The sequence below is a fragment of the Ascaphus truei genome, chromosome 2, assembly GCF_040206685.1.
Source record: "Ascaphus truei isolate aAscTru1 chromosome 2, aAscTru1.hap1, whole genome shotgun sequence".
Lineage (NCBI taxonomy): Eukaryota > Metazoa > Chordata > Amphibia > Anura > Ascaphidae > Ascaphus > Ascaphus truei.
This window is the reverse complement of record NC_134484.1, coordinates 238,292,303-238,314,579: the sequence shown is the minus strand read 5'-3', so window position 1 is coordinate 238,314,579 and position 22,277 is coordinate 238,292,303. Positions and strand designations below refer to the sequence as shown.

At 41.1% G+C, this 22,277-nt stretch overlaps 2 protein-coding genes across 3 annotated transcripts in view; both read left to right on the top strand.

The window, feature by feature from the left end:
• Nucleotides 1-22,277, top strand: part of GABBR2 (gamma-aminobutyric acid type B receptor subunit 2) — a 1,005,342-nt gene that overhangs the window by 311,619 nt on the left and 671,446 nt on the right. The window lies entirely within an intron of this gene.
• LOC142488845 (uncharacterized) overlaps nt 1,980-22,277 on the top strand; it is a 29,389-nt gene continuing 9,091 nt past the window's right edge. Inside the window, exon 1 of the mRNA XM_075589183.1 lies at nt 1,980-2,196. Within this exon, the coding sequence (XP_075445298.1) occupies nt 1,980-2,196 (217 nt within the window). The remainder of the gene's footprint in view (nt 2,197-22,277) is intronic.

Here is a 22,277-nt window from a genome sequence, read left to right as displayed (position 1 = left end):
ACTGACAGTGGGATTTGAAACAGGTTAAAGAAAGATAGTTGAACACAGACAAAAATATGACAGTTCAATTTATATCGTGTAAATGAAATCTTAGCATTTGCAGGATGGTCAAGCTCCATTGCTTTTGCGTGAGTTAAATAAATATATTTTTTGGGAACATTAAATGTCATTATTCAAGTCATGTCACTTAATCTCTCAGATACAGATATCAAAGATTGAATAATTTCATTGAATTATAATTTTCTAGCAGCTTCATAATGTAGCAGGTATGTGAGAGCCTTTTCCACCAAAGTGTTGCTGATATTCTCAGTAAAAGGATGACCTTAATGGTTGTCTTGTTACATTACATATTTTATAAAAAACAAAGAGAGAACACAACCCCAATGGAGAGCACTCAACCATATGTCACAGCAAACGTGAAATGGATAGGTAAGTATGTATTGTGAGGAGTGAATAAATTAAAATACTTTATTGGGAGTAAATACTCAACTAAAATAGGTAGAACACTAAGTTCCCAGAAGTAATTAGACCCGGTTTGAGCCAAAAAAGCGCAGAGAAATAAAATTAGCCGGATAATGAGCATACAGTGTGAGCTACCATCCTTGTATATATATATATATATATAGGATGCAGCCATATGGTATATACCGAGGTGGCCTATGTCTAATAGATATAACTCAGGTGCTGCCACTCTGAGATAGCTGTAGCAGATAGAGCAAGGTAGGAATGATCTCACTCAGGTAAGTATAAGTGAGTCAGCCTACCCATGTAATCTTGTGGCAATGCAGGCAGATAGCTACTGACACTAGCAGTGTTCTATCAAGGAGACCTCAGTCTCAGCAGTGTGAAACAAATTATCCGCTTTGGATATATCACTGAGATTAGGAGCACCCCTGATTAGGAGTAGCTGTTACAGACACAGGAGGTGGCTGTTGCCACGAGAGGTAGGTGGAGCACCCCTGATTAGGGGTAGCTGTTACAGACACAGGAGGTGGCTGTTGCCACGAGAGGTAGGTAGAAAACACTGAACAGTAGTACACAAGTAGTGTCTACTTACACCTCGGTAGGTAAGACCAAAACAGAGCAAATATCCGGCAAAGTAGTAGCAGAACCTATGGTAGCGCTTAATAGCTATGCACCTACTTGCTATTGCTGGGTGCTTTAAAGTATGCCATGGGTACTGCTATGGTTAAAAATAGACTTGCTTAGTGCATATGCATAGCTCTGTGCAGGGAGCTAGTGTGAGGCGGTCGCGCTCCGATCACGAGCATTAGTCCCGCCCCTTTGACGTGATGACGTCCCTGCCGATGTACGTTTCGCAAGGCATGCTTTCTCAAGGCTGGGTAGGAGCGTGGGTACAGCCCCCAGTATTTGACAGAGAGCGTGAGCTCTGATTGTTTAGTATGTGTCCTATTCAAGGACTGAAGATAAGCAAATAACGTGGGTAGTGTTCATGTTAAGTACGACCCCAGCACTGCACATAGACAGCCACTGCAAAACATAAGGGCTGACAGCAAGTTGCATTGAACTAGGAGGAGGCAATGGGGATAGTGCAATAGGTGGCACGAGGTCACAGAGACCATCTGTAGGTAAGTATAATGCACTGGATGGCTAAATGGAGCATGGCTTAGTAAAGGGGCTAAATAAAGGGGCTAAAAACAAAACCCTCATTCAGACCATTAGGGGATAGGGTTTGGAGTGTATAAATCCAACGGGACTCTATTTTTAATAGTTCCTGATCCCAGTTCCCCTTTCTGATGCCCATAGAAAGCTGGTCTATGCCTTTGAAGGTGAGTACAGTGTGGTCACCCCGGTGGTTGTCATTCACATGTCTGGCTACCGGAGTGTCCAGGTCATTTCTAATGCTGCCCAAATGTTCAAGGATGCGACTAAAGCGAAATTGTACTAACATTTTAGAGTTCGAGAAACAGGCCTCGCTCATGAGGGATACATTTCTGGCTTGAGGTTACAGTAGAAACATGTTTCAGAAGGCTTATAAGAGAGCTAAAAATACCCCAAGAATAGATCTACTCAAAGAGAGAGTAGAGAACAGACCTACCAACACGATCAGGTTCATCGGCACTTACATCGAACAATGGAACAAGGCCAGATATGCCTTTAATAAACATTGGCACATCCTAACAGCCAATGAGGACCTGAAGGAAGTACTTAAGCCATATCCTGAGATGACCAGCCGTAGGTCTAAGAACCTACGTGACCGGTTGGTGAGGAGTCATTTTGAGGCCCCGTCAACAAAACCTGGCTCCCAAACAAACCACCAGGCTGCTTCAGCTGCCATAATTGCAAAGCTTGTTCTGTCATAATAAACGCAAAAACATTTAAAAATTGGGACAACACACGCACGTTTGATATACGAAAGTTTATTAACTGCAGAACCCCAGGCGTTATATAAATATGGCATAATGCATTTGCACTATGAAATACATAGGGAAGACTAGACGTCCTTTCAGGACACGCGTCCTTGAACATTTGGGCAGCATTAGAAATGGCCTGGACACTCCGGTAGCCAGGCATGTGAATGACAACCACCGGGGTGACCACACTGTACTCACCTTCAAAGGCATAGACCAGCTTTCTATGGGCATCAGAAAGGTGAACTGGGATCAGGAACTATTAAAAATAGAGTCCCGTTGGATTTATACACTCCAAACCCTATCTCCTAATGGTCTGAATGAGGGTTTTGTTTTTAGCCCCTTTACTAAGCCATGCTCCTTTTAGCCATCCAGTGCATTATACTTACCTACAGATGGTCTCTGTGACCTCGTGCCACCTATTGCGCTATCCCCATTGCCTCCTCCTAGTTCAATGCAACTTGCTGTCAGCCCTTATGTTTTGCAGTGGCTGTCTATGTGCAGTGCTGGGGTCGTACTTAACATGAACACTACCCACGTTATTTGCTTATCTTCAGTCCTTGAATAGGACACATACTAAACAATCAGAGCTCACGCTCTCTGTCAAATACTGGGGGCTGTACCCACACTCCTACCCAGCCTTGAGAAAGCATGCCTTGCGAAACGTACGTCAGCAGTGAAGTCATCACGTCAAAGGGGCGGGACTAACGCTTGTGATCGGAGCGCGACCGCCTCACACTAGCTCCCTGCACGGAGCTATGCATATGCACTAAGCAGGTCTATTTTTAACCATAGCAGTACCCGTGGCATACTTTAAAGCACCCAGCAATAGCAAGTAGGTGCATAGCTATTTAGCGCTACCATAGGGTCTGCTACTACTTTGCTGGATATTTGCTCTGTTTTGGTCTTACCTACCGAGGTTTAAGAAGACACTACTTGTGTACTACTGTTCAGTGTTTTCTACCTACCTCTCATGGCAACAGCTACCTCCTTTGTCTGTAACAGCTACCCCTTATCAGGGGTGCTCCACTTACCTCCCGTGGCAACAGCCACCTCCTGTGTCTGTAACAGCTACTCCTAATCAGGGGTGCTCCTGATCTCAGTGATATATCCAGAGCGGATAATTTGTTTCACACTGCTGAGACTGAGGTCTCCTTGATAGCTACTGACACTTGCAGTGTTCTATCTGCCTGCATTGCCACAAGATTACATGGGTAGGCTGACTCACTTATACTTACCTGAGTGAGAGCATTCCTACCTTGCTCTATCTGCTACAGCTATCTCAGAGTGGCAGCACCTGTGTTATATCTATTAGACATAGGCCACCTCGGTATATACCATATGGCTGCATCCTATATATATATACAAGGATGGTAGCTAACACTTTATGCTCATTATCCGGCTAATTTTATTTTGCTGTGCTTTTTTGGCTCAAACCGAGTCTAATTACTTCTGGGAACTTAGTGTTCTACCTATTTTAGTTGAGTATTTACTCCCAATAAAGTATTTTAATTTATTCACTCCTCACAATACATACTTATCAATCCATTTCACGTTTGCTGTGACATGGTTGAGTGCTCTCCATTGTGGTTCTGTTCTCTCTTTGTTCTTCCATAGTATCACCCCAGATAGCAGCACCTCTTATTATTACTCTAGCAGTAGCGAGGGTTCCCTCCCTACCCCTTCCACCTCCCCCTCTCCCCAGAGTTCATTATTTTATAAAATGACTGCTCTCAGAAATGTAGTATTTTAGTTATTTCTATTCGATATGTATTTGGAAAACTTTAACAGACCTTAGATTGTATTGTATTGTATTGTATGTCTTTATTTATATAGCGCCATTAATGTACATAGCGCTTCACAGTAGTAATACATGGGGTAATCAAATAAATAACAGATAATATAAATAACAGATCATGGGAATAAGTGCTTTAGACATAAAAGTAACATTTCGGAAGAGGAGTCCCTGCCCCGAGGAGCTTACAGTCTAATTGGTAGGTAGAACGTACAGAGACAGTAGGAGGGAGTTCTGGTAAGTGCGTCTGCAGGGGGCCAAGCTTTATGTATCGTGTTCAGAATATCCACAGTGCTATTCATATGCTTCTTTAAGCAAGTGTGTCTTAAGGTGGGTCTTAAAGGTGGATAGAGAGGGTGCTAGTCGGGTACTGAGGGGAAGGGCATTCCAGAGGTGTGGGGCAGAAAGTGAGAAAGGTTTAAGGCGGGAGAGGGCTTTAGATACAAAGGGGGTAGAAAAAAGACATCCTTGAGAAGAACGCAAGAGTCTGGATGGTGCATAACGAGAAATTAGGGATGAGATATAAGGAGGGGCAGAAGAGTGTAAAGCTTTAAAAGTGAGGAGAAGAATGGAATGTGAGATGCGGGATTTGATCGGAAGCCAGGAGAGGGTTTTCATGAGGGGAGATGCTGAGACAGATCTAGGAAAGAGTAGAATGATTCTGGCAGCAGCGTTTAGGATAGATTGTAGGGGAGACAGGTGAGAGGCAGGAAGGCCGGACAGCAGGAGGTTACAGTAATCAAGACGGGAGAGAATGAGGGCCTGAGTCAGAGTTTTAGCAGTCGAGCAACAGAGGAAAGGGCGTATCTTTGTTATATTGCGGAGGAAAAAGCGACAAGTTTAAGAAATGTTTTGAATGTGAGGGGCGAATGTGAGAGAGGAGTCGAGTGTGACCCCTAGGCAGCGTGCTTGGGCTACTGGGTGAATGATTGTAGTTCCAACAGTAATGTGGAAGGAGGTAGTAGGGCCAGGTTTGGGAGGAAGTATGAGGAGCTCTGTTTTAGCCATGTTGAGTTTAAGGCGGCGGAGGGCCATCCAGGATGATATAGCAGAGAGACATTCAGAAACTTTGGTTTGTACAGCAGGTGTAAGGACAGGTGTTGAAAAGTATATTTGTGTGTCGTCGGCATAGAGGTGATATTTAAACCCAAAAGATGTTATTAGGTCACCTAGAGAGAGTGTGTATAGGGAAAAGAGAAGAGGTCCCAGGACAGAGCCCTGGGGTACCCCCACAGAGAGATCAATAGAGGAGGAGGAGGTGTTAGCAGAAGAGACACTGAAAGTACGATGGGAGAGGTAGGATAAGATCCAGGATAGAGCTTTGTTCCGAATACCTAGAGTATGGAGAATGTAGAGGAGAAGAGGGTGGTCCACTGTGTCAAATGCTGCAGAGAGGTCAAGTAATATGAGCAGAGTGTAATGACCTCTGTCTTTGGCAGCATGGAGGTCGTCAGTTATTTTAGTGAGGGCTGTTTCGGTGGAGTGAGCAGAGCGGAAGCCAGATTGTAGAGGGTCTAGGAGAGAATAGGTGTTGAGAAAATGGAGCAAGCGAGAGAATACAAGACGTTCAAGGAGTTTAGAGGCAAAAGGCAGGAGGGAGACAGGTCGATAGTTAGAAAGACAGGTAGAGTCAAGCTTGTTGTTCTTGAGTAATGGTATGACTGTTGCATGTTTGAAGGAGGATGGAAAGGTTCCAGAGCAGAGGGAGGAGTTAAAAATGTGTGTGAGCGTAGGGATTATAGTAGGAGCTAGAGGTTTTAGGAGATGGGAGGGAATGGGGTTAAGAGGGCAAGTGGTAGAGGGAGAGGAGGCGATCAACAGCGACACATCCTCCTCTGAGACAGTGGAAAAAGAGTCAAGGAAGGCAGGAGGAGAGTTAGGAAGAGGTGTAGGATGGGAGGAAGAAACAGAGGGGATGTTCTGCCGTATGGATTCCACCTTTTCCTTAAAATAGTCAGCAAAGTCCTGAGCGGAGATGGAGGAAGGAGAGGCAGCTGAGGGTGGTTTGAGTAGAGTATCAAAGACAGAGAACAGTCGGCGTGGGTTAGACTTGTGCATGTTGATTAGTGCAGAAAAGTAGGCTTGTTTAGCTTGCGAGAGGGCAGAGTTGAAACAGGATAGCATAAATTTGTAGTGAAGGAAGTCTGCGAGAGTGTGAGACTTCCTCCAGAGGCGTTCAGAGGAACGAGTGGAGGAACGCAGCATGCGCGTGTGGGAATTTAGCCAGGGTCTAGGGCGAGTGCGGCAGAGAGAAAGCGGGACATGTAGATCAAGAGACGAGGACAAGGCAGAGTTGAAGTTCCTGACCAGGTTGTCAGGGTCTGTAGCAGAGCTGAGAGAGGAGAGGGTGGAGCTTAAAGTGGACTCAAAGTCAGGTAAGTGAATAGAGCACAGGTTTCTGCAGAACCGGGGGGTAGATGGAGGTGGAGAAGGGGAGAAGCGAGATAGAGAGAATGAGATGAGGTGATGGTCAGAGAGAGGAAAAGGGGAAATGGAGAAATCAGAGAGAGAAAAGTTTTTAGTGAAAACCAGGTCTAAGTAGTGGCCATCCTTGTGGGTGCTGGCTGCAGTCCACTGTTGAAGGCCAAAAGAAGAGGTTAGAGAAAGAAAGCGGGAAGCCCAAGGGAGAGAGGGGTCATCAATGTGGCAATTGAAGTCCCCAAGGAGAAGAACAGGGGTGTCTGAGGAGAGAAAGAAAGAGAGCCAGGATTCAAAGTGAGAGAGAAAGGCAGAAGGGGAATGAGTAGAGGTAGGTGGGCGATAGATGACCGCCACATGGACCGGGAGAGGAGAGAAGATCTGGACAGTGTGAGCCTCAAAGGAGGGAAAAGCAAGAGAGGGGGGAATAGGAAGGGTTCGGTAACGGCAGAGAGAGGAGAGCAGGAGCCCCACGCCTCCACCCCTGCCATCAGAGCGCGGAGTGTGGGAGAAGGAAAGGCCACCGTAGGAGAGGGCAGCTTCCAGAGCAGAGTCAGACTGAGTGAGCCAGGTCTCAGTTATAGCAAAGAGAAGCAGAGAGTGAGAGAGAAACAAGTCATGCACAGAGAGGAACTTGTTAGAAAGGGAGCGAGCATTCCAAAGGGCACAGGAGAAAGGGAGAGAGGAGGGAGGGTGGCAGGGGATGGGTATGAGGTTGGAGGGGTTAACACCAGAAGGAGTAGAGATTGCATTTGGCAGGCGAGGACGAGAGCAAGTAGAAATAAGGCAGGGACCAGGATTGGGAGAGATATCCCCAGAAGCAAGGAGGAGAAGCATGGATAGGAAGAGGATGTGTGAGGATGATTTGTAGGGGTGTGTTTTAGTGTAGGGGATATAGCTGTGTGGTGTCAGAGGACGCAGGTAAGAAAGGAGTTCATGTGAACAAAGAAGTGGTGAAGGAAGGAGAGATGGAGATATATGAATAGAGTTAGAGACATACTGAGGCTGGTAAAAAGAAGTGCATAATTTGAGAAGAAGTGAAGTCACAGCAAATATAAATGGTAAAGGCAGCATCACAGCAGTAATGATGCAGTCTGGTATTCATGATATCCTCCTTTCCAGCGTAGTTCACATGCAGGAATCAGGGCCAGACGGGGTGTCCACTTCTTCCTCACTTCTTTTGAACTTCCTTTTAAACTTCAGTTGTTCAGTCGTCTTGCCACTTATAATGGGCCACTTGGATAAGGGCTGCAGGCAGACTAGCTGTTCTGACTGGGTTTATATAGGCCTAAAAAGTCACCTGACAGTGGTTCTGTCTGCTTAATTAGCACATCTGAGGCACATTCAAACAGATTGTTTCCTACACAGGGTGTTGCTTTTCTTTAAAGTATCACATTTCATTGTAAATTTCCTTACAGGATTAGCAGTCAGTGACAGTGACCCGAAAGCAAATTCCGTGCTCTGATTTTAGTACTAGAAGAGCACTTCTAGTGCTGCTATGTCTTATGGCATAGCCCTGCTTAGTAATATAGGCTTTCATCACCTAGATTCCCCTTATCCATCTCTTCCCAGCACTGACATTCACCTGGTTTTCGATCCACTCTGTCCAATAACATGTTTGTTCTTACCCTTGATTACACTTCGCTCAGGTTTGGTTCCTCTGGATTTTTACACATATTCCCTTATACGGTTTATTGCCTAAACATGAAAAAAACAGATAATCTTTTTCCTTTGCCAATAAATATTAACAGAACTTCTCATATTGTCTCTGCCACCCATCCATAAGTATCCTTTCTACAACTCAATATTGAACTGGACTCATTCTCCTTCATTTTGCTCCTAACATTTATAATCCCTTAATTAATTTTGTTATCCCTCCCTTTCTGAAACCAGAAACCCCGATATGCACGGTTCTTCCTTTTCTTCCCATTCTCACTTGCTTCCAAATCATTAGAATTCTATGTCGTCCACATTTTCCAGTAACTCATTTATTACTCTTAATACTGTTTTTCTTGACTTCATTGCCTTATTCCAATTGCACCCCATTCCTTTTTTTGAGTACACATGAAGAGACCCATGTTACAGTGCATAGCTACGTAGTAGTTGAGGTTGAAAGAAGACATATGTCCATCAAACTCAACTCAACCTATGTTAATGTTATCTATACACTAGTATGCATGCTCTGGTTGCTCCAATATATTCCTGCAAGTAATCTACATTTTCCCATGGCTAATCTGGATTATTGAATTTTGCATTGCATCCTTGCAGTTCAGAACACTTTCTCATGACATATTTACCAAACAGGCAAATAAAAATAAATTTCAACATAGGATCTGTGTGTATCAATGCAATTTTGGAACAAAACTGGGGCATTTTAATCCTGCATCAATCTATCAAGGTACAATGAGTTTTCCCATTTTTTCTCCGTAAAAAATCAGAACTTTAACGATGTCCACAGTCACAAGAATCATATTTGAATTATAACCAGAGCCCTAAACAAAATTGTGGGTTGACCTGTGGGACATACTCCAGCCTGGGTAGGTGCTAGTGGACACTAGTTGGTCAGTTCCTTGTGTAACTCCTCTTTTTTCTTTTGCTAAACTGACACCTGTTGCTGAGGTGGGGGCCTGAGTCATCTGTTCTAGGTGATATGCCACATGTGGCATCAGGACAGACAGTGGGAGACAGACTACAATATAACCATATTTATATAGGAGATATTGGTGAATACTCCGGTTCCTTGTGATTTATAACAAAGAATCACTACATACATTACATAACACATCAACATAACATGCCCCGTAAAATCAGCATGGGTGTTCTGTACTGTATGTCGGTGTCTGCTGCTGCGGCCATCCAATCATGGGTATCAATACCTGAATGATGGTGCCAACACACACCGTTTGAGCTCGTTAATACAGATAAGTGTAGCAGGCCTGTACTTTGCAAAACACTTAGATGAACACAGTTGAGGGTCCCGTCTGACAGTGCTCCTTCCTCTGTGCTGCTCTCACTGTGGTGATCTGCTGGCCTTCTCTGCAAGTGTAGCTGTTCCCAATCAAGTCAGTGCACATTCTCCAGCAGAGAACTTGAGTCACAGCCAGTAGTCCTAAAATCTCTCTGGCTCATGCAGATCGCATGCTCTGCCAGCCTGTCTTAAAGACTCCTCTCTTTCTTTAGTCCCACCTCTTACACAGCCTTTCCTATTCCTAACTCCACCATGTGTCACATGTCCATGGCACACTGGAGAGAAACCTGACAGGGGCAGTGTGAGTGTGTTACATACATTTTACAGAGGGTTACACTAGCATGAGGTGTAATTGCATGAGTTGGGGAATTTCTATAGGTCAATTTTGGTGGGTTGTTTTAGGTGGGAGCTACTGTGTATATAGGGCTCTATGTATGAAGAGGTACATGTGTTTGACACAGTTGAGCAAAAAGAAAATGATTAGTCTCCTTCTGGAACCAGGGTTGCCACCTTCTATTGAAAGCTAACCCAGAGATTATTTAAAAAAAAATGTTTTTACATCTATTTATTCTATATATTTATTTATCTTACTGATCCTCTCTCTCCCCCGGCATCCTCTTTCCCCCGGCACCATCTTCCGCTGCAAGATGCAGTCAGTTTTGGTAGACCCCATGTTTGGGATTATGTCATTATTACATGATGCATTAATATTTACTGTGATGCAGAGTTCCAGTTTTTGGTCCAGATACCTGATGCACGCAGTCGTTTTGGAATTCGACCGACGGACTCTCGATCAGATCCACCAACAGAGCTTACCATTACTTACTAGATTGTGGATTAAAGAGGCTGTGTGTATTATTGAATACATGGTTTAAAATACTTAATCCTGGTGCACGTTGTCCTTTTTCTTATTTGGATTTTGTTTAGGTGAACAGAGCACCCACTAACAAAACCACTGCAGGGGGGTGATACTGTGTTTGGAGCTTCCACATATGGAAGATGTGCCCTCTAATGTTAAAGTAAAGTAAGCTGTTTCTTCTGTTAAGTTCTCCGTCTATACATTATCCTTCATTGATTTTCTCATAAAATTGCACAGACAAGCAATTTTCTTTCTTGATTGAGTCAAGCCAGCAAAACAGTTTATCGAGCATTATATAATGCAGTGGAAATATAACTCTTCCACTTGGGCAACTTATCAGATTCTCACCAAGTTCAGTAATGTAATATGGAATTGTTTTCCTGTGTCTTTTATAATACACAATGAATGTGGCCACTAAGTCTTGAAGACTATGAATGATTATGGTTAATTGTTGTTCTATCAATGAATTGCAATGTAAAGGTTTTACTGCCTGCTTCAGGAAATGTGTAAATCACAACAAAATAAAATGTAATGCTCTGACACCGTAAAAGTGACAACGTAATTGGGCACATCACTTAGGCACAGATCGACAAAAGTCTGTTAACTTAACGCAGCACTAAATTAAGTTATTTAAAATAACTTTCATTATATAGCGCTTTTCTTGTAAGGATTCTGCTCGATCCATGATGGGTTTTGCTGCCAGTTTGGGTTTTTCAGGCTGCCTACTCTTTCAGTTCAATTTAGCCATTTTGGTTACTGGCAGCCTGCTATATAAGGCTACACTTCCTGGTTGGAGATGCCGAGCAAAGTTCCGTGTTTTTGCAGCTCCTGTCGTTCTTTGCTGTTGCCTTTTCCTGTTACCTGTTTGGATTCCCAGTTGCTGACCCTGGACCGTGACCCAGACCTCTCTGCTTTCTGCCAGCCCTGACCTTTTGCCTGTCCCCTGATCCCTGCCTGCTTACCGACTACGAAAACTCTAACAGGACTCTGTCCCTAGGCTCTGGTCGGTGTATTTGCATCCCTACCTCAGCCCTGCGGGTTCACTTTCAGATCTGAGATGAGCACCGTCACATTGAACTCAAAGCACTTCCCGGTTACTTAAATAAAAAGAAGAAAACATTTTTGGTTATAAAAGAGACCAAACACAAGGAAAGATAGAATACAGGATGGGACTGTAATTTAGCTTTTAATTGCCGAACAGGTTGTGGTTCATTAATTAAATGCCTGGGTAACAGGTTAAATCTTGAGCCTGTTTTTATAGATTTACAGAGAAAGTTCCTCTCGAACTACTGCACCGACACACTTTATTCGAGCAAATACCCAGTATGTACCTGGCAGATACATGGAATGCGCCGCTCCTCACCTCTGACAAGCCCCGTTGCGTTTGCCTTCCCAGCCTGGGTTCATGCCTGGCTGATGGGCGGCTGATCTGTTAAATGATAATGATTAGGATTTAATAGGCTGCAATGCTTCGCGTGTCTACCAGATGGCATAAATTCATGAATTGTAATGCAGTATATATATATATACTGTGCAGTATTGCAGCCAGCGGGAATAAAATGCTTCAATCCCTGCCTTGAAAATAACTCAATGCACTCGGGCAGAAAACAGTCACAAACCTCAATACACCCGGGTATACCTGAATTCGTGGGACTAGCCAAGCTCGAATAAAGTGTGTCGCCAGTGTATATGAGGCAGACTGTTCCAAGGAGTGGGAGCAACGTGGCTTAAAGCTTCGGCCCAACCCGAAGTCAAGAACATTTTGAAAACCGTTAAGAGTCCTTCATCTGCAGATTGATGTGAGAAAATGGGAGTGCAGGGAACTAGAAGCTCTTTCAGATAGCTGGGACCGTGGCCACGTGGTGCTCTGAATGTCAACAAGCCAATCTTGCAATAAATTTGCTATTTTACAGGCAGCCATTGCAGAAAACGGAGAACAGGTGTCATGTGGCACGAATGTACTGGTTAGTTAACAACCTTCCCACATATTTCTGTACCCGTTGCAGCTCTTTTTCCGGAAGACCCAGGTACAGTGCATTGCAGTAGTACAGGCGTGAGGACACAAATGCATGGACAGGCGCAGTAAGATCCTCTGGGAGGATAACGTGCTTAATCTTGTCTATATTGCTTAGGTGAAAGAATGAAGGCCTGATCTTTAAGGGTCAAATCACAGTCAAATACAACACCAAGATTTTGCATATGACAGAGTTTAGCAACTGGGAACCCCCAAGCTCAAGGCCAAGCTTTGGTTGACCTAGCTGTAGTCTTGTTGTCTTCCGACAATGAGCATCCACCAAGAGTACAGTACATCTTTCTTATCAGGATTCAACCTCAACCAACTGGCAGTCATCCATTCTAGGAGCTCAGATAAACATCTATTGATTAGTGATGGTGGATTCCTTGATGCCCGGTGCACAAGTAGAGTTGAGAGTCACCTCCATAGCAGTGATAACTCAGTCTATGCAGTCTGGTTATGTCACCTAGTGGCTACATGTTCACTGCAAACAAGAAAGGATATGAGATAGAACCCTGTTAAGTTAGCGCATCATTTAGTATTAACAGGTATTTTATCTTCAAAGCTAAATGCTGTTGTTGTAGGGGGAAATTGCATTGTTTTACTGTATTATAACAGATGTTAGTGCTAATGATATGCAAAAGAGATGTTCCCCTAATAACACATATCCACAAAGGTTTGTTAAAGTGAACGCAGGCATTTAACTAAACCTGGCATAACTCACATCTACACCCTGAAATAGGTATTTTATAGGGTATTGGTAGGTGTATATATATATATATATATATATATATATATATATATATATATATATATATATATATATATATATATATATATATATATATATACACACATATACAGTGTTCGACAAACCTATACATTTGCTCGCCCCGGGCGAGTGAATTTAACCCCCGGGCGAGTAAATATTGACCCAAGCAGCACACGTTTGGTACTAGGTGGCGAGTAGATTTTTTGTGTGGCGAGTAGATTTTTTGGTGATTTGTCAACCACTGTATATATATATATATATATATATATATATATATATATATATATATATATATATATATTACCCACAAGTCAAGTACATGGTTATAACCGCATAAGACATAACTACACTAGTAAAATATATAAATCTGCCAATATGTGGAAACCAAAGACTAAGGGAAAATGTTTTGCCCAATAAAAACTAAACATTCATTTTAAGTAAAAATATTAACTGTAAAACGACATACCTAATTTAACTTTTAGATTTAGAAAAAAATTACCGCATTAGAAATATCCCCTTTGTAGCGTGCATTTCATAGTTCTAATAGATACCTGGCATATCTCATTACATTATTGCACATTTGAAAAGAAGACTTGTGAAATCTCACCGGTTTTCATACCACTTTACTACATCCAAACAAAAAAACTCCTGTGTTGGTCCATCGAAAGATATCAGAGCCTGAAAGACACCTGCCTTCATTGGCAAACATCTTTATGCTCAACAAATACTGTATTACTGCCTTGAAAACGGAAGTCTAATACTTTACCTGCTCAAAGAGCTAATTTAGTAGCTGTAAGATTAAAGCTGTGAAAGCTGGACCATTAATGGAAAACAAAACAATGCTGAAGAATATGAAGCATATGGAATGCAATGATGCATGGAGGGTTTCAAGCCACAGCGTTGTGGTTTATTTGATGGAGAACACTCAAAGAGAAGATACTGCAGCTTTTTTGCACTTAACAGATTATAAATATAATTCCCTTCAGTCTCCTTACAAATGGATACACATTTCCCAGTCTTGTGTTTGTCCATTAATAATTTAGAATATGTTTGCCAACACATTAAGGGTAGTTATATGGGAAGGTTTTGCCATTAAAAGGGTGGAAACTCATTTCTTGATCTAAAAACTACTAATGTTACATTAGTGTTTTATTTCACCCATAGCTTTAAACATTTGAAAATGGATCACGTTATCCCTTCAGTGCCCATTGATGTTTTTTTTTACTATTTTGAACTGGCATTTACACACATTTTCCAGATGAAAAATAGTGTGTGTTAAGTGGTTATGTAGAGTTGATACTGTACCTCTATTAAACTTACACTATCAGTATCAGTATGTTTAAAAAAAAAAAAAACATAGGTGTAGACACACAGAATTCTATTAAATACTTACCAATACGTTAACTGATGTGAATGTATCGTTAAGTGCTAAGTGCCATGTTAATGTAATAACGGCCTGCCGTTCACTTTAACAGACTTTTGTGCTAATGATATGCAAAACAGGTGGGGACTACCTCAACGCCTATCCACAGCAGTCCGTTAAAGTTAACGTAGGAAATAATGCATTTCTTAACGCTTTTATTTAGGTTGTGGATATACAGAACTGGGTGCTGGAAAATGATTTGTCCTTGTCGAGGGTTCTGAAGTGCGCCACTTTGACTTCCTATAATGCCTTAGCAATCTAGGAAGCCAAAGTCAATAAACTAGACTACGCCAAGTAATGTATCCATGACCTGTGTATTAACCGCTTGGAAGCCATAGTGGCCACAAACTTATATTGACAGATTTATTATAAATCATTCTTCCTGGCAATGCACAGGTTATTAAGAATTTATATTAGTGTAGGGACCCTTGAAACGTGGTCTGCCGTGAAGTTTGGCTCAAGGGCTTACAACAATTTGGCCAAAATGTTAAACTAAAAGACCATTTTATTTATTAGTTATTTATACATGTATATTTAGGCACTGTACCGTATATAAGTTTTTCTGGATGTGCACTGAGCTTTGTCTGTGTTTTATGTTATGTCTCTGGTATAATTAATTTAAATAACATGTTGTTATTTCCCACCATTATTTCCCCTCTCCTCTCTCTCTCTCTCTCTCTCTCTCCACTTCAGCAAATGCTTCAGTATTTTGAGGTCTGAGGATACTGTGTTAACTCAGGGAACATAACGTACATTCCTATTTTAGGTAACGTCACGATTTAGATGAACAAGATGATTTAATGGAGCTTTGTAATTTTTAGCCTAAGCATATTTAGCACTAATTTGTATAGTGTGGATTTTCCTTAGTAATTAATTTCTTATTTGAAATCAATGTTTTGATTGAGCTTTGATAATTTGAGAAGTTGCATGCTTACATGATATCAGAAACACTGTGCAAGTGTGGTTGTGCCTTTCACCTGATTTGCTTCTGTGAAGAAACTCAGGATACAATTAAGATATTAGAACATTTAATGATTTTACAAATTAATGTGATGCCAGTTATTCATTTGAGTACTGTTCACAAACTGTTGCCAAGGCTGTGAAAGAAATATTGAGAAGTGAACAAAAACCATGGATACTAGGCAAAGCCATAGGGGCAGAAATGACTAATATCGCTTTGCATTGGAGCATGCAAACACAAAAGATCTTTTTTTGCATAAAAGAGAACTGCCTATTTTTACATGCCAGCCATGACAGCTGTGTCATTAAGACAATGACAATATAAATGGCAATGTGGTATCATAATTATATTTTAGCTCTGCTAGGACACAAGAATGGGAGGGAAAATATTATTGGTGCCCCTCAGTGTAGACATCATATACAAAGCATAATACCCCGTATTTACTAAGCAGTGATATTCCATAAGACACCATATGGTCCATTCGTTTAAAGGTGGTTACTTTATGGTGTTGTCTGAAGCCATAAGACATCTTATAAAATCGCACTGCTTAGTAAATATGGCCGAATATCCCATAAGAGTATTAAGAAAAGGAACAGCAAATCCAAACTTTGCCATAGAGCCTATTAAAACAATGTGGCTTAAAGATGTACAGTATGTCCGATTATATTATTTCTGTGGCATCTTTTCAATATACTATGAAGCCACTTCTCCATTTCTAGGAAATCTGTGAACTTCATTCAAGTTCAGATGCTGTTGTGCTTGAGGTGATAAGACTGGACATTTAATGCTGCGTTATAATATAGACATAGTTTGGGGGATACTTTGACACCAGATGCAGTTGAACCACATGAATTCAATTGTACGTGCATTCTACTTTATTCTGAGTAAAAAATAAAATGCGTAATCTATCTATTTGCTGTACTCTCTCTTAGTTGTGCACTGGCTCTCTAGGCATGCTACTCACACCCCTCTGTGGAGATTTGTTTTTAAATTCCCCCCAATGGGATGGCACCTCCCTGTAATTCAATAGTATACGTTGTATGGACACATGACTGTAAAAGTACAAATAGAATTGCTAGCCAAGTAATACATACATTTAATATTTGGATAGATTGAAACAAAGATGAATTAAAATGTATAACTGGATTGTATTCATTTTCATTTAGATTTCACCTTGCTATTCTCACGGTAGTCATGGTCCCATCACCTGCTTCTTTCAACTGGCTGATTTATTTAAGCCTTGATGACATTTAGCATCATATATTCGATTCAAATAAAACACAATGTGAATTGAAAGCTTTTCTAATTTGTGTTGATCTTTAGTAGATAAAGAAATAGATTTTCAAATCCCTATAAAAATTTATAAAAAAACACAGAAATAAAAATCGCATAGGATATGCATAACATTCTGCAATGCTTGCAGGCTAGCTAAGGGATATTACTTGGTTGAGATAACAATGCTACAGGGAGGGTACAAAGCATGTATTTGAAACCGTACTATTTGATGCCACAATTTAAAGGATCCACCAAAAATTATTTGCCATCAGTATCTCTGAAAATGACCAGGGATTATGAGTCAAGTATCAAGAAAATAATTTAAAGGCAAATTATTACAGAAAAGTGAATATTGACAACCTCAGTGGGACTTAACTAAAGGCATTGCAGAAGATTATAGTGTATAGCAACATCTGAAATTATACCGTGTAACACTTGATATAGGAACATTTGAGGGCAGGTTGCAAATAGCTTGTCCAAAAATAAAAAGTAAAGAATGTGCCAAGACACTGCACAGTATATCTGATTTTGTGATGGCTCAATTGAAGAATCACTTTACAAAGACAAAGAAAGCAAATGCCAAACTGCAGTAAGAGGAAGTCTCAGCTTTTTATAATCACATTAGGAATTCAATACAGAAACATAAGGAGATGTGTGAATAGTGTATTTGAGCTTTTCATCAGACTACCGGTATGCTTGGGTCCACTGATTTTTTGGAAATGTCAATAATTTATTACATTTACAGCACTAATGTTTCCGACCTGGTGGTTTTTTGATTTGTGACATATTTACAGTATCTTCAATGTGAAAGAAGTTGTAGTATGTTTCATTTGTAGGATGGGGTATTATTCCTGTCTGTTCTAAGCAGACAAAAACTCTTATGAATTATTGCAAGTGGATCAATTAATGTAAGTGTAATTCTCATAAATTGACAGATCAAAATGAATGCTAATTTAGCAGTATTTTACTGATTCTTTTATGCCCAAAAATTATATTGGGTCATGCCTCGTTTTAGTTCAATAGCGATTTCACTTCTGTAATTGTCTAAACTAGTCTACAAAGTAGCAAAGAAGTTGATATAAAATGGATCCATTACACAACAGTAAACTACAACAATCATTATATCTGGATAATAAATATGCTGGAAAAAACCCAAGCACTATTTCATGAAAAGTTTTACAAAATCTCTTTATTAAAAAAAATATTTTGTTGCGCCTATTGCTGCTGTGAAGCGTTATGTACATGGATGGTTCTATACAAATAAAAATATACAAAATACACATACAGTACTTGCCAGAAACCACTTCAAATAATTGTGAAACACATTAAAATTTGAAATAAAAGAGCAATTATTGATATATCTCCATTACTAATAAAAAGACACAAAAATCACCAGGTGCTCCTGCGAGTGTTTCAGATAGGATGAGATAATGCAGTATAGTAAATGCAAAATATAGAATGAAATGATATACAACCAGTGCCAGTTTGCAGCTCGACCTTCAGTGGATCTTCCTTATAGATCCTTATATAGTGGCAATGTCCAGAAGTTAGGGAGCGCAGACACCAGGATGAACATATGAGGAGAAAAAACAATAACACAAATGATAGTGCAATCCTGTAGGGTAAAAAAATATTCCAACTGGGAATGGGGACATGCATAGTGGATAGAAACAAAATATAGACATTCTACATTTGTGTGGCCATTTTTGATTTCAAACACTGTGTCATGTGTATACCTGATCATATTCCAGCCTCTTACCCCATAGGACTATAGCAGTGGCTATCTGTCTATATTTTGTTTCTATCCACTGTGCATGTCCCCATTCCCAGTTGGAATATTTTTTTACCCTACAGGATTGCACTATCATTTGTGTTATTGTTTTTTCTCCTCATATGTTCATCCTGGTGTCTGCGCTCCATTACTAATAAGCCACAAAATATGGCACCTTAAAATATTGTTCGATACTGGCCCATTATGACTGGGTAAATGACCGTATGCTTCAGTTCTGAATTAGACATTTTTTCACTATTTATTAGGGCTATGTATCAAACACTACATATTAATCTTTTGTTATTTAGTTAATGGCAAAATTATTTCATTTTGTGTCCTTTAGTGTAATTATATACGTATGAGACAAATGTAGACATGAATAGATAGATAGAGCTAATAAAATACACAAAGGCAGCAGTGCTCACATGAGTTTATGGACCTTGTCGTTTTGGGAAATGCTTGTAATATAAGCAGACACCTTTTAAGGGAATTAAAATAGATTTACATATGCTGGTGCATTGTGATTGGAGCTAATGAATAATTTTTACATTTTGTGTGCATCTTATCACTTATCAAAATGCAAAGGCTACATTTCAGGATTGGGTTAATAGGAAAGAACAACAAGACAAGACAAATACTGTATAATGAAAATATCAAATGAAGAACAATTTAAACAAAAATGTGCTACGCTTCAGAAATACTGAATCTTTAATAGTATAGACCAATTGTAGCGCGTGACATTTTTGGTTACAGTCACATGCTTGGGTGTCTTGCATTCACACAGATCTCCATGAAAATAAGGGCAGCAATTCACAGAGTTTGTAATATGCTGAATAATTTAGTACAGCAGTTTTGTGTGTTTCCGGTTGTAATTGTGCAGAAGAAATGGGACCTTCTGTTCACATACAGGGATTTTACATAGGGATTTTATTACACTATTAACCCAAGAAAATTGTGTACAAAGGTACAGATTTAGCAAGTGTATATGCATAGAGAATCCGGAGGAGCAGACGCAGTGAAATTGCAAAGAAAAAAAGGTTGCATGGGAACCCAGGTGATGAATATAATGTAAATCGTCTTATTGAGACTCTCTAAGATTGCGTTTATGTGTATGTCTCAATAAAGCCGATTTCCATTTCTTCATCACCTGGGTTTCCATGCAACATTTTTTCTATGCGATTCCACTGCTGCTGCTCCGGATCCTCTTTGCATCTATATGTTATCAGTCTATCCAGGAGGCACGCGACTGGGGATTGCGAGGATTCCACACTGCTGTACACAGACGGATTGGCATTTTCATGGCCATTACTACACACAATCTACTTTGGGTCTACAATAGGAGGTAAGATTGCCATATCTATTCCTCCTAGACCCTTTACAGTGTGTTAGGATCTCTGGACCTCAGACTTTATATCCCCTATCAACTATCAAATAATAAGCATATTTGTAAGCCGACTGAGCGCATGACAGTAGACATTTTCATTACAGATTGTAAAGGGCGTGCTCGCCACAAACCTGGACCAGACCACGAGGCTGAGGTGGAGATAGGTAAACACCGACCTGAGACCACGAAGCTGGGTCCATATTGCGGATTCCGTCGTCATGGGTAGCCAGTGCGGGGTTAGAGAAGGCAAGGTAAACATTATCCAGTCTGGGGTCAAGGCAGGCAGCACTGGATCGAAGGTTGAGGTCACAGGCCGGGGCCAGTACCAGGAAGGCATAAGCAAAGAGCTTCAGCGCAGGGGAAGGTCTCCGGAACAGACCAGCTACAGCGCAGGGGATTCAGCATAGATGCTCCAGCATGGGAGGTCCTCAGGAACAAGGAAGGCTTCAGTGTAGAGCTTCAGCATTGGTGCTTCAGCGCAAGGGAAGGTCTCTGTAACAGAGCAGCTACAGCACAGGGGATCCAGCATAGATGCTGCAGCATGGGAGGTCCTCAGGAACAAGGAAACAAGGTGACTGGAAGCTTCAACACAGGGCTTCAGCACACGAAGGCCAGGCGGGCCAAGCAGGGTTGCTTCTGATAAGTACAGATGCAGGGCAGGAAGTGACGAAGACCTCTGGAAGCAGGGTGTGCAGACAGGTCACAGGAGCCAAGAAGCTTTAGTGCTGGGGATCCAGCGCTTCAGCACACGAAGACCCAAGGTAGGCCATACAGAGATGCTTGTAGCAAGCACAGGTTACCAGGAATACAGGAATTCCAGAATTATGCTCAGCCACTTCCTGATGGAAGTGCTGAACCTAAATAGCACAGGCAGCCAATAGGGACAGAGCTGCATAGGAGGCAGCATGAAGCAGACTGCAGTGTAAGTCCAGAATCAGGTGATTCCAATTGCCCAGTTCAGGGAGGGATTTGCCTGGAAGCTCTATAGCAAAGCCAGGACCGGAACCCTTACACAGATATAGCAAGCCTTACCATCCTCGGCATTGCAGACTAAAACAAATTTCTAGGGGGGAGCAAGGTCAGTGTCTGCTGTGATAGAGCTGCGGGGGGTCCATGCTTCTGAAGGGGACATGCTGCAGCATTAATCCTTAGGTGCTGCCACCGCCGCAGTTGTGTTACTTCCACACAGAAGACAGTAAGTCTTGCTACTTCTGTAAATGTTTAATTCTTGCAATACCTTTGAATTACAGTATGACTAGATGGTCATCCCAGCTTCGCATGGGTTCCAATAATCAAAATTACATACTAAATTCTTCCCTTTCTCAATCTCTCCCTCACTCTGTCTCTCTTCCCTCTCTCCCCCTTCATACCTCACACTCCCATCACTTTCCTTTGATACCTTATGATGTTCCCAATTATTTATGTCTCTCTCTCTCCTTCTCCAGCATTCTTGCTTTCTCTTAAGGGGTCCTTCTGACTTACTCGCTTTCTTTCTTTGATTTCTTTCTGTGTATACTTTATAGTTATCTGACTCTCCTTATCTGCCACCAGGCTATGAGCTTATGATGTCATGTACTGTACCAAATACTGGCTGACTTGTTAGAGAAATTGTAATCACTCAAAGAATGAATGCATTTAAATAAAATAAAAAAATAACACACAGGTGGACACCACTAGCCCCCCTTAGTATACATGCAAAGTTTCAGGTGTTTAGGTTTCGTAGTCTTGGAGCTATAGTCGTGACAGACAGACTATCTTTTATTATTATCAACTTCACAAACAATTTCATAGACAGAGGAGACATGTTATGTCCTACAGTATACTGTGCAAGCTACATCTACAAAGAGCTCTCATAATGACTAAAAATTATATGGAGAATATGGTGCGTACATATTGGAGCAAATCTGGTGGATTTATTTATTGATGCAAATAAAAATGAAATGGACAAAATTCAGATATTTATTTTGATACATCTTATAATAATATTGCGCTGACAACCTTTTTATCTAACTACTCCCAGAACGCTCAGTGGTGCAAGTGGATCAAATGCGGAACAGAGCACTTTGATACATTGACACAAAGGACTTTGGCACTAAGCCCCATTAGCCTATTTAAATTGATGTTAATTTAGATTAACAGCTGTCAATCATAACGTAGTATGTACTAAAGCCTAGTTAACATGACATTAAACAGGAGTTATTCCCCTAAAAAGGATGGCGTTGTTTTTAACGACCATTATTCTAAATGACATACAAACTAGCTCAT